We start from the raw sequence: 13,356 nt of genomic DNA, 5'->3' as shown, positions 1-13,356 counted from the left end.
CATCTCATTCAACTGCCAAGCCCCCGGCCCCTATCCCTCTCCTCCCACGCAGGATGCGCCTGTAGCTCTCCTAAAGCTGCAACTACTAAATTGCAACCGATGGAGTTTGAAAAATCAACTCTATGAAAAACTTACTGTACGCACTGAGTTAGATATTTAGGATGTCCAGTTAAAATCTTTGTCAAAGGCAAACACGTATATGTATATAATACACAAATATAGTTTTTTTATTTACTTGTTATTAAAAATAGAGACGTACCTATTCATTCCTAGAAATGCCTAACCTACCAATGGAATGTCATTAGTAGGTTAGGTATTTCTATATGGGGGAAAACAAAGCAAGCATCTATTTGTACAGAATTTAAATACAATTAATTACATAGAATAGAAATACAAATGCGTCGTATTTAGCAGCACATCATATTTGGACGACATTAACAGCTAGCCATTGGCCAACTTTCGGATGATGATAGACACCGTTAACAAATAGTGGGCAAGTCGTGTGTTAGCTTCTCAAACATCAACAGAATAACTTTACAAGACTTCTGACAGCTCGTGTACACAGATCAGAAAGACTCGTGCTCGTGTATCAATAATAATTACAAAGGCACCGCAGAGGTTTGGTAATCATTGAAATAGAACAGTTTGAATAATATTCCTCCGCCTAACTCATTAATATTGCAAATTTTTAAAAACAAATCATAAATATATGTGCTCCCTATACAGAAAACTGTAATTTGTCTATCGCTCCCATTTCAACGGACTAAAACATGGCATATACTTAGTCTTGCTTGTAAATATTGTTACAAAGAAAATCCACACACATGTACATCCGGGCGAAGCCGGGGCTAGTAGCTATTATAGTTTATATACACATATAAAGCTTATTAGAAATCATCTCCACAGGCTGCAATAATAGTCCTCTAAACGGAGAAAAATAGAAGAAGTCAGCACTATTTTCTGTGTAATGCACACAAAAATATTTGACAACCGATTGGCGCGAAAACATTTTTTTTTTTTTTTTTCTTTTCATGGCTTGGCACTATTGTGCATTTGCCAACATCAAAGTTTGGGAAACTATAGGACTTGGAATAGGATAGTTTTGGATTTTGGGATATGGATCAGAGAAGTTAAGGAGAGATATGAAATAAATGTTTGAAAATTATATGTTTTATGAATGAATATTAATGCTAATATTGAATACATATAATGATGTTTTATATATAAGAAAATAGATACCAAATGAGATAATGCTTATATTTAAAATATAATAATATTATGATTAGAGCTTAATATTGTTGCTACTCAGAAAAATGGAGATAAAATTATATATTTCAAATTTATCCATGAACAGTAATATTGGAACGGAAGTAGGTAAAGGAATCTGGAGGTAAATGAGGGATTGAAAAAGAATAGAATGATCATATAAAGGACAACTTAAAATAATATGATTCAAGTCACCCACGTCTATACCACAATCGCACACATTGGTGTCCACTATTTTTAATTTAGCCAAATGTGAAGGTGAACTCATGTGGCCTAATCTCATCCTTATAAGAGATGTCGTTGCGCGTTTGCTAAGCTTAACACAATAAAACCAAGGTTTGACCGGAATTTTGGGTTGAATATTAAAGTAATGTCGGGCCTTGGTTTGGCAGCTAATAGGCCAAGTCTCATTCCAGGCATCCCGGAGATAAGAGACAGGCAGAGCCGCCAAATCATGACTATAATTTTTATAAGGAAAAACATCGCCGCACCCAATAGCTTCACTAGCCAATCTATCTGCAGTCACATTGCCTTGAATACCTGAATGACCAGGTATCCAAAAGAAAGAGACTACATATCCTTTCGAAATACACATCTGTAGTAATTTTCTAGCATCAATAATGACGGGATACACTTCATTAGATTTGAACGGAGCTTTTTGTAAAGCCTGTAAAGCACTAATGGAGTCACTAAATATTGCTGATTGTTTAAGTTTCATAGTTAAAATGTAATCTAAGGCTTTAAAGATGCCAAAACATTCTCCTGTAAAAATTGAAGATTCTGGGGGCAATTTAATTTTTTGAACTATATCAAATTGCTTATGATAAACTCCAACGCCAACACCACCAGAAGGGTTATGCTTAGATGCATCACAAAACACATGGTGGTAATCTTTTTTATTGACATTCATAAAATAGTTAAACATCGCATTTGCATTAGGATCATTTTTAGTAATATTTATATTTAAATGAACATCAGGTATAAGGGTTAATGCTTCATAAGGTACACAGAAGAGAGGAAACCTTCTGTAATTACAGGTGGGTGAGTCAAGAGAAGATAACTTTTTAAAACTTTCGACTAAACAAGGACTAGATTTATTTCGCCAATAATGTGCATTCATACAATATTGAGCCAGTATTTGTAGTTTAGGGAGAAGTGGGTGCTTAGAATATTGAGAGATACGGAATAAAAATTTATCTGCGAGGAATTGTCGTCTGAGATTTAGAGGAGGATCACAACATTCAACTTGTAAGGCATTTACTGGGCTGGACTTCATGGCGCCAGTAATTATTCTTAAAGCTTTAGATTGTATAGCATCTAATTTACGTAATCCAGCTCCATTACTTGGGTCTAAAAGAAAAGTACCGTAATCTAAAATGCTTCTAATAATAGCATTATATACAAGTTTCAAAGAATATGGATGGGCACCCCACCATACTCCAGATAAACATCTTAATATATTCAGTGATTTTTCACACTTTAAAGAAACTTGTTCAAAATGCGGAAGTCCAGTAAGTTTTGAGTCTAATAATAAGCCTAAAAATACTGTTTGAGATTTTACCGGAATTAAAATGTTTTTATAATAAATAGAGATTGGTGGCGGTGTCCGCATTCTTGTAAAATGGACAATAGTACTTTTTGTAACGGATAACTCCAAACCATTTAATTGTAACCAAATTCCTAAACGTTCTAATGCTGAAGTTAAAACTGTACACGATTTCTGAACAGAGTTGTCAATGACATAAAACAGTATGTCATCTGCATATTGCAAAATGTTTATTTTGTTAGTTGGGTCGGTTACTGAATTTTCTAAGTCATAAGTATATATGTTATATAAAATAGGGCTTAAAACAGAGCCTTGGGGAAGGCCCTTCCAAAGAACTCTGAAGTTTGAATTACAACTAGGATTACTATTTTCAAGATTAATCGACCGTTCTGATAACATATTTATAATGAACTTTGTTAACCTAGGAGGAATATTTAAAGCATTGAGTTTATTTTGAAGCACTGTTATAGAGACATTATCGTAGGCAGCTTTAATATCTAAAAAAGCTGCTATTGTCGATTTATTTTCAGTAAATGACAAACGGATATCTGTTGTAAATATACTTAAACTATCAAGTGTACTCATTCCTTTTCTAAAACCATATTGACTATTAGATAGCAAATCGTTATGCTCTACAAACCATTCTAATCGGTTTTTTACTAAATGTTCTGTCAGTTTTAATAAGACAGATGACAGAGCTATTGGACGGTAAGATGCTGGATCAGATAAAGGTTTCCCTGTTTTAAGAATGGGTATGATTTGCTGTAATTTCCATGACTTTGGAATGTTACCAGTATCTACTACAGTATTGATGAGTTTTAGATAATAGTTAAGAGAGCTATCATCAAGATGTGTAATAAAGGAATATGGTATCCCATCATTACCAGGAGTGGAATCCCTAACCTTAGATAGTATACTTTTCAATTCATCAAGGCTAAAGGGTATTTCAAGTGGTTCAAGAGTCATATTACTTAACTGAGGTGGATCAGGGTAAACCAAAGATAGATCTTCTGAAACAAATGCAGGGGCTAGCCTGTCTAAAAATGATTCTACAAGACTGGGCATAAGAGAATTAGGTCTAGAAACATTAAAAGCATGTCTAAACCGTCTTATGTTACTCCAAACTTGAGATATATTAGTGTTGGGGGAAATGGATGAGCAGAAATGTTTCCATCCAGCAATCTTTTTCTCTCTTAACAGTTTTTTAGTATTTCTTAAAATTTCTGAATAAATGTTAAAGTTATCCCATGAAGAATAAAAGTTGTATGCTTTTTCTGCCTCTTTTCTTTTTTTAATTGCCAGTGTACATTCATTATCCCACCAAGGTGGTGATGGAATCCGTCCCCTGCTATTGCCTTTTTTTGGAAAAAAACCATCTGCTGCCTCTAATAATAGTGTTGCAAAGGCATCAGAACACTCATTTTCATTCCCTACTGATATTAATGGAAGTGTACATATTTTGTGTGTGATAAAATTAAGGAACATATCCCAATCAGCATTACTTAAATTATACTTCATTCTTGGAGAATAATTTGTTATTGTTCTATTAAATGGAAAATGAATCAATATAGGGAAATGATCACTGCCAAAGGATAAGCTTAGTGTTTGCCAAATAAGAGTTGATGCTAAATTAGGTGTGCATATTGACAGATCTGGAGCACTAGTGCCTTCATTGGGTGCTGTACGACGTGTAGGTGTGCCAGTGTTTAAAATGCATAAATTGTGAATGTCTACTATGTCTAAAACCTCATTACCATAACAGTTATTGTTTGAACTACCCCAATATTGATGTTGCGCATTAAAATCGCCTAAAATTAAAAATGGTTTAGGCAGTGTAGAAATTATAGAATTAATTTCATTGAATATTGATATGGATGGATGTGGAATATATACCGAAACATAACATGTATTATCAACTTTAACAGCAATAAGTGAGAAGTTATTACTGTGATTTAAAATAGGTATATGGGTGAATGTTGAGGGATGCCTGATTAATATGGCAACCCCACCATATCCATCAGCTCTATCTTCTCGGAGGCAGGCATAACCAGGTATCTTAAATAAAGATACCGGCTTCAGCCAAGTCTCTTGAAGAGCACAGATAAAAGGTTTATAAGTATTAATTAAATAAAACAAATCAGATTTTTTGCTAGTTATACTGCGGCAGTTCCACTGAAGAACTTTGGCTTGTTTGTCCATTATTGTTGTTGTTTAAGATATTAATAAATGCATTAGTAAGTGAAGCAACGTTGGACGGTTGTAAGAAGTTACACTGGGTTAATAAATTTAAAAGAGCTATTATTATTTCAGAAATGGATTGTTTCGATTCATTTTGCTGTTTATAACCACATCCATCTGCTGGAGCAGGTGGACTGTAGTCTTTAATTAAATTAGCATATTCCTCACGATTAAAACCATATGTTGGTTTTGGTGGTTGACGAGACTTTTCTATAACTGTTTTTTTATATGATCTATGCATAAGTGTGGGAATTGTATAGTGATTTTTATCCTGGTTAAAACTAGTAGAATTATTTTTATTTACTGGATTAGATCGAACTATATCAGCATATGGTTTCATAGTAGGAGGGTGTAATTTACTGGCTTCAGCATAAGATACACAGCTTTTTGCCATTGTCTCTTTAATAGCCTTTTGTCTAGACAGTTCTGGACATTGTTTGCTATTTGCCTGGTGTCCACCTTGGCATATACAGCAAGAAAAGTTATCTTCTTCAACAGAACAGGATTCACCAGTATGGCCCTTGCCACATTTATAGCAACGTGGTACAGATCTACATTGGTTCTTAACATGTCCATATCGACAGCAATTATAACACTGAATAGTGGGGTAAATATATAAATCAACAGGTATGGAATTATAACATATAAAAACTCGTTTGGGTAGTACCTGTCCATCAAAAGTTATGACAATGGTTTCTGTCTCTATGAATTCAGATATCCCATTAACAAATGTTTTTCTCTTCAGACGTCTAACTTTTAATATTTTACCACATCCTAATGGTACAGAAATATTCTCTATGATTTCCTCATCAGACCAGTTAACAGGGACACCCCTTATTAATCCCATTCTAGTTAAGTTGAAAGCTGGTATGAAAGCATTATAGTTATATTTCTTTAAATCTGCACTATCTATGAAGGAATTTGCATCCTTATATTGTGAGAATGATATGGATAATCTGTTCCTGCCAATTTTTTTAAGACTACCATCAACAACAACATTTTTGTAAAAGCTTTTTTTAAGATAACGGCCAAAGTCTATTGGGTGAAGCGTAGTTTTATCATCCGGTGAAGACAGAATCTTTTGAATATGAACTATGAATGGAGCAGCATCATGGGACTGGTAGTAAACTCTACTAATAGAAGTTTGTGGGCGAGTTGAATCATTATCCTGATTATTTATTAAACCAGGGTTAGAAGTTTCTTGTTTATCCTCATTATTTACTAAATATGTATTGGAAGTTTCTTTTTTTTCATTAAAATCATCGCATAGACATGAATATTTATTTTTACTAGTGTCAGCACCTCGATTCCTCCTACGTTTTTTATTGCAATGCTTACAAATATTCGCTATTGCAGATTTACGCTTACGTTTTGTACCCGAATGATCAGATAAATTAAATGAACAGTCTGTGTCCATGGAATCTTCATTATTACTTATAGTTACGAGTAGAGCGACCTCGGGGGCGGTACCCCCGGGGTCCTCCGGTGGGTCCATATATAATAAAATACAGAGACTTACCTAATATTGCTGCTAGTAATAAACTAATGAATAATAGATAAATGAATGTAATGAAAAATACACTATTTACAACTTATCTGATCAATATTCAAATATTAATAATTTACTACTCAAAAAATACGACCGCCAAACTTTGTGTTTCCCGCCCTTTCGCGAAAACATTTATAACCATAAGAAATAATAGATTCGAAATTCAAATGTAACATATTTTTTATTTTTAATTGTAACCGTATTTATGGCCAGAATAGTCTGGCCATAAATACTATTAAAATAAAAATACACAGGGCGATATTTGTATACTTTTGTCGATTGGTGTCATGTGTTGTTTGTGCGTTATATGTATTTGAAATACACACCTATTATTTATAATGTAATCTAAGTAATGATGAATACGTATAAATGTAAGTACCTACTTGTAAGCTGAAAATGATAAAGTGAGGAGCTTCACCACATAAATTTATCGTCATGCGCCTAATTTTGACGTATTCAATATTTTTTTATTCGTATTATTCTATAAAAAAATGTAACGCAGAATAAGCACAAGAAATTTAGCTGTAGGTAACTTTTTAGAAACAAATTATATAATTTTACAATTGATATCAAAATCATAATTACATACACGGAATATAATAAATATGCGTTGGAGACTAAAGCTGACCCGTCAGTTCAGGGCTATAACGAATTAGCCAGCCAGCTATAGGTTAGTCCAGTCAAGTTATTGATACAAGAGTTTTAGATTTTGTATTCATTTAATAGGTTTCAATTCATCGGCGGTATGTATACGGTGTGGTGTATAATGGTAACGGTATGTAAAGAATGTTTTTGATACTTTATAATCGTTATTACGTATAGAATTATAGACATTTCGAATCCATGCATCTATTATATTTTTGTAAAATATACTTCAGCCAGCTATTAAACTCAAACATGGCGAAATACCCAACAATCGGAGTGCATGCCATACCAGAAGAAAACATAAATTCTAACATTAAACTGTCAGTCATTATTAATTCAAGTTGTCAGCGTCATGAAAATTACTCTGTGATACTCATAACATCTTATGACACTGACAGCTTGAATGAACACTTATTACAGGCTAAAAATGAGTATTGAATTTAATGACAATTCTATTTCATTGTTTCAATTTCATCAAATCAAGTAAACTCATGTTGTTTCCTGATAAGTTACTACTTTTATGTAATATTTATTTTACTATTTATTTCATATATTAAATAAAACAAATAGTTTCAGTTTGGAAAAGTGATAATTTTATAAGTGAAAACTACTATTTGTTATATAGGTCACAACCATGAACACAGTTGAAAGAAGAATAGGAAACAATCGAAACAAAAACGGTCAAGGTGATGTTCAAGACCCCCTTGTTTCGTCAACGACACGCAAAACTTACCAAACTATCATAAAGCCAAGAATAAATAATATAAGGAATGACTGTGTTGGACTGTCCTATCCTCTCCCAAGTACCTACTCCCAATGTGTGTCCTTTTTATTACAAATTCATTACATCAATTTCTTAATAACCCCAATATAAACCTCTCAAAATACCTATATCCCTCCTATTATCCGTCTCCATAACAGAACAACCTTTTTGCCCATGTACACTTCTTTTTTATCTGTCAAGTTTCATTATGAGTTTCCACATTTGTATAATTTATAAATACATATTAGTGTAGAAAAGGCTGTGTTAGAATTTGAAATGAATAAAAAATATATATGTTACATATATTAATAAGAAGCAAATATTTCTTATCTCATTTCTATAATATAATATAATTTAACTTAAGGTAGAGAAAACAAGATAAGGTTTATATACTCATTATTAACTAGAAGTATAAAGAAACAGGACTGAGAAGATCTATAATATACATAATGGTCTATATAGTATAATTTCTTTTTTTTAATTACTTGCAATTTTAAATTTGACTGTAATTATTTTTATTTCAGGGTCAAATACTGTTGTAAAAACACATCCACATAGTTTATCAACGTCTAAAGCCTTGGTTCTAGTCATAATAATATTTATTTCCTCACTATGTACATTAGCATTCATTTATAGACAATTTCCAGAATTAGAAGAGTAAGTTTATGATATACATTTCATTGCTTTATTATTGAGGAGTTTGAAAGTACTCTAAAATGTTTTTTTAATATTTCAGCCATGAAAAGCAACATATCAAATTGCCATGGGATTTGGAGGATGCAAAACAGTTGGGTCTAGTATTAGACAGATATAAAGACAAATACTTCTATGAAGTAATGTTTGGAGTATTTTTAGTATATATATTGTATCCTTTTCTACTATTTAACTTAAATTGGTATATCAGTATTTAAAGCTTCAAATATTATAATATTTGAAACGATTGATTTATAAAAAATATATTAATTGTAAGCAAGGGAAATTCCTATTAATGATGTTGTTTTTTTATTAAGTGCATTTACATTTGAGCAATATTTAAATGAAACTATTGTGTACTGTTTACTTCTTCCGGGCAGAAATGATGATTGTGTACTGTAAGCACTTACTTAGTTAATGAGTAAAATATCACAACTAACATGGATCCATTGAAGCTACTTCATATAAGTCTAATTTGACAGTCAAACGGTAGTCTAATGTTTTAGCACACTACTTCCTATGGTCACGGGTTAAATTCCTCATATGCTACAAACATTTGTATTTATGATTATGATTGATTGTATTGTTCTGGGTGAATTTTATGTATATTAGATAAGAGATTAAAAAACACGTATTTATATCAGTTAAATTAAGAGTAGAATTGAAAAAAATAATATAAGAGTGGTGAAGAAATGAATGTAAGAGTATAATATAGTAGAATAATTATATAACTTGTAATATTATGTCAGTCCTTAATATAATGTCAGTTTGCAAACATTTGCAATACCTGGATCTATTTTTTTAAGTATACTTTCAGGGTTTTTATTCCCATTTTATTTAGCTTTACTTTTGGTTTGTTGTTGTTCAGCTCTTGGAGCTAGTTTATGTTTTTTCTTGTCAAACCTTCTTGGGAAGAAACTGGTTAAGAAATTTTTCCCAGAGAAAGCTGCACAATGGTCATTGACTGTGGAGAAGCACAAGAATAATCTATTGAACTATATAATATTTTTGAGAGTCACGCCATTTTTGCCAAACTGGTTCATTAACATGACAGCTCCTGTGATTGGTGTGCCTTTAGTGCCATTTGCATTAGGAACATTCATTGGTGAGTTGAGATGTCTTTTTTTTAACCTGATGATAAATGGTAATTATCACCTATATTGCCTTCAGTTATTCCGGAGGATTAAGATGGCATATCTCAATTTCCTGTAATTTCATTGCTTTATCTTTCTGTTCAACCCAAACACACCTTAAGAAGTAACCTGCTTAGTGACTGAAATATATGAGATATTTTAATTACTCTTGTACCAATACTAGAACCTTGTACTAAATACTTTATTAATCTTCTGTAATTTTTGTAGGTGTGGCTCCACCATCATTTGTAGCAATACAAGCTGGTCAAACCTTGCACACCTTGACATCAACAAGAGATGCATGGTCATGGACATCTGTCACAGTTCTTAGTATTTTTGCTTTAATCTCACTGGTGCCAGTATTTATGAAGGACAAGTTAAGAAAGAAGTTTGATTAAAACAAATTTTATGTTGTTTTTTAGTAAAATTTATTTATGGCATTTCATATTAATATAATATGTTATTAAATTGGTGTTTTGTACATTCCAACAATTTCATTTTTTTATTTACATTAATATCAACAATAAGACCCAACATGTGCAATAAGTGTTTCATTTCCAAATGAAGGTTGTAACACAGGTCTCCAGTACCACCAATTATACCATACTGTAACAATTATAAAAATTATATTAAGTATATGGTATAATACTATTTTACTATAGTCTGAAAACAATTAACATTTCTATTTATAATAATTATATCTATCATCTAATTTAATTATTCATCACAATAAACTAATTTAATTGCATTAAATTTTTTCACCATATCCACAATCATAGTTTATTAAATTCTTTTCTAAAATATAATTATTTTTAAAATAGAATAAGGATTTTAACAAATGACATTTGAATTAGTACTTACATAAATAAGTTTCCTTTAAATCCACTTTTAAGGTTTTGCATTGATGTTTACACTCTTCAGCAGGAACTAAATGTACTTTTCTACTTCCACTTAAAATTAACAAAAAAGAAAAGTTACACTCTGTGTCAGGAATTTGAAAGGTATCTTGTTTTGCATCAACTATAATAAATCTTTCTGTACTTTGTCCAAACTTGGGTACAACTTTTGGCCTGGGAATTATTTGCCTTAATATTCTTGCTGCATTCATGGTGTTTAATTTCCTAAAATAGATAATAAAACTAGCATAAATAGTAAAATAATGTTTTCTTAGGTGGTTATTTTATAGAAGTCAGGTCAGCCAGGCCATTGTAATGAATTTACTAGGAATTAACTATTACAGTTTTGAAGGGACTATGAGCATGTAGTCTAATGGTGCTAGCATAGGGTCATTTATAACAGCCCATTGGTAACAATACTCTTCCCTCAGTTCTCACACCTTACACCAAATTATACTTTATACAGCAATATTTTTGTTAATGGATGATAATAGAATGAAGAATTTATTTGTCAACCTGAAATGGTACATTGTCAGCAATACAAACAAATACCTATTACTAACAACCCTGTCTGCCTACATAATAATGTTGTGGATTTATAAAAATGATTGCACACACATACCATGTGTATAAACTTTTTGCTTCTTCTTCATATGAAAACATTATGGATGGGCTAATGTAATGTTTGTTATTAGCTAATATTTTTGAAGATTCTTTGTCAAAAATATTTCTATTCTTCTCATACATATCTTTTAATGCTTCCATATTTATCACTTGTTGATCAGTCTGTAATTAAAGTAAAATTACATAATATAAAGCAGTAATTTTAGACCCACAATTTGAAACAAGAAGAAAACTATCAGCACCTTTTGCTCTCTTTTGAAATGCTTTAAAGTTATATGGTTTATATTAATATAATTAATGAATCTGATGTCTTATACCTGGCATATACAATGTGAATATTGTTACTGATACAGTTACAATAATATATACAAAAATAATAGCATTTTTCAGAATAACAATGAGATAGAAAATATTAATAAATTTTAGAATTAGTATAAGCCCTTATGTTCTAAATGCAATAAAACTAATTAAACTAGGGATAATGACCTCATATATAAATGGTGCAGTCAGTTGTTGGGTTACTGGCTTTGGATTTTGGACTTCTCCAACATTATGTATTGTACTGCAAGGCCAACAATCCATATCCACAACCGTAAAAAAAGGATTTTGTATCAAACAAGTTTCATGGTAGTAATCTGAAATGATATATTTTCTATTAAAATGTATAGAATAAAAAAGGCTTAGGTACATAGCAGTAAAATAATATAATAGTTTTGTATCGTTACCAGTTAAGGAAGGGAAGAGTGATATAAACGGAATGGATATTCTCCTCAATAATCTCAATCCAGGATATATATATTCTTGCAAATTACATACTAGACAACTGTATAAAAATTTATAATTATAAACAAAACAAATAATAATTAACACTGCCAATAAAAGTATATGTTTTTTAGCCAGTCGGCTTCGGTTTCGTATCAATGAATTGTTTTGTATTTCAATTGAATTAAGACTATGATAATATAAGTTTTTGAATTCTTCTTCTGACATGCCTCTTTCTATACATTGTCTCTTTAGGCTTTGAATAGAATTTGAATAATCTTGTAATAATTCTTCATTAACCATTGTATTGCTATAAAAATAACATTGAGTGGGAAATTTTATTTAATTAATTTTAATTGTAAATTTAAATCAAACTAAAAAACACAGGCTCTGCTCTGGAATTGGATTGATATGTCAAATATAAAATGTCATATTTCTGAGTTTCTGACAACTGTCATTACTTGTCATTAGTAATGTAAAAAGTGACTGGAAAATCTTTTGGTTTTAAAACACAATATATTCCAATTACATATTTTTCCGTCTAACCAGCGTTTGTGGAATAAAATACAAAAAAATATATAATTTTTGCTAGTCTGCATTTTCATCATTGTAAATATATATCTACAAGTAACAGAGTATATACTCGGCTACTTGTACTAGATCCGAAATTTATTTATATATTTATAATAATTATTATATATTATAGATATAAAAGTTTGTAATAATGTTTGTAACACATTAATATAAATAGTTAAAGAAATTACAACAAAGAAACTAAAAGTAGACACAAAGGGACCCCACCTACTACTAGTAAACTTCTTCGAGCATTGCCTCCGATCTCTCCGGCGGGAGACTGTTTTTGTGAATATTTTTCCACGTGTCAAAGAAAGGGTACCTCTTACGAAGTAATGACCGTACTGTACGTAGGCGATGATTACCATTTCCAGGTGGGGCGCTTGCAGATTGTTTACTATTCTAATTGTATGTATGTAAAAATCACACTGCGCTTGTTTCGATGATAAATGTTATGTGATTATGATTTTTCTGTACGACTTTCTGATTGGCACTGTCGCGTATCGGGTGTCTTTTTACACATATATATTGTAGTGCCCGACACACGTGAATATTATTTACTAGGTGATCTGTAATTCTTGACGATTAAGTCGTACTTAATTTAACTACAATATCTCTGCTATCGGCAAATTGTATTGAAACAAGTTGCTTGACTTGGCTGAAAAAAC

General features: G+C 31.4%; 3 protein-coding genes across 4 annotated transcripts; 1 reads left to right on the top strand and 2 right to left on the bottom strand.

The window, feature by feature from the left end:
• Window positions 1-8: 8 nt before the first annotated feature.
• LOC131854757 (uncharacterized) lies at window positions 9-6,545 on the bottom strand. Its single transcript, XM_059205898.1, has 4 exons — window positions 6,389-6,545; window positions 5,159-6,271; window positions 1,462-4,620; window positions 9-85 (listed from the first exon to the last, which is right to left on the bottom strand). Exons 1-4 carry the CDS (start codon window positions 6,543-6,545, stop codon window positions 9-11), a joined length of 4,506 nt encoding a protein of 1,501 aa, XP_059061881.1.
• Window positions 6,546-7,674: 1,129 nt separating this feature from the next.
• LOC131854793 (transmembrane protein 41 homolog) lies at window positions 7,675-10,336 on the top strand. Of its 2 annotated transcripts, none has more exons than XM_059205955.1 (6): window positions 7,675-7,766; window positions 7,870-7,930; window positions 8,532-8,664; window positions 8,744-8,872; window positions 9,468-9,805; window positions 10,062-10,336. In XM_059205955.1, exons 2-6 carry the CDS (start codon window positions 7,879-7,881, stop codon window positions 10,229-10,231), a joined length of 822 nt encoding a protein of 273 aa, XP_059061938.1. In that variant the 5' UTR covers window positions 7,675-7,766; window positions 7,870-7,878; the 3' UTR covers window positions 10,232-10,336. The 2 variants fall into 2 exon arrangements, with proteins under 2 accessions (XP_059061938.1, XP_059061937.1); XM_059205954.1 differs by having other exon boundaries at window positions 7,870-8,062.
• Window positions 10,249-12,504, bottom strand: LOC131854795 (uncharacterized). The gene is made up of 5 exons (XM_059205957.1): window positions 12,079-12,504; window positions 11,840-11,988; window positions 11,352-11,515; window positions 10,695-10,783; window positions 10,249-10,439 (listed from the first exon to the last, which is right to left on the bottom strand). The coding sequence occupies exons 1-5, from the start codon at window positions 12,416-12,418 to the stop codon at window positions 10,351-10,353; spliced, it is 831 nt and encodes a 276-aa protein (XP_059061940.1). The 5' UTR covers window positions 12,419-12,504; the 3' UTR covers window positions 10,249-10,350.
• Window positions 12,505-13,356: the final 852 nt, after the last annotated feature.

Source organism: Achroia grisella, unplaced genomic scaffold, assembly GCF_030625045.1.
Source record: "Achroia grisella isolate CSIRO2021 unplaced genomic scaffold, CSIRO_AGI_Agris_v1 utg1245, whole genome shotgun sequence".
In the NCBI taxonomy this organism is placed as follows: Eukaryota; Metazoa; Arthropoda; class Insecta; order Lepidoptera; family Pyralidae; genus Achroia; species Achroia grisella.
Note: the sequence above shows the minus strand (reverse complement) of the source record. Positions and strands in the feature narration are given on the sequence as shown.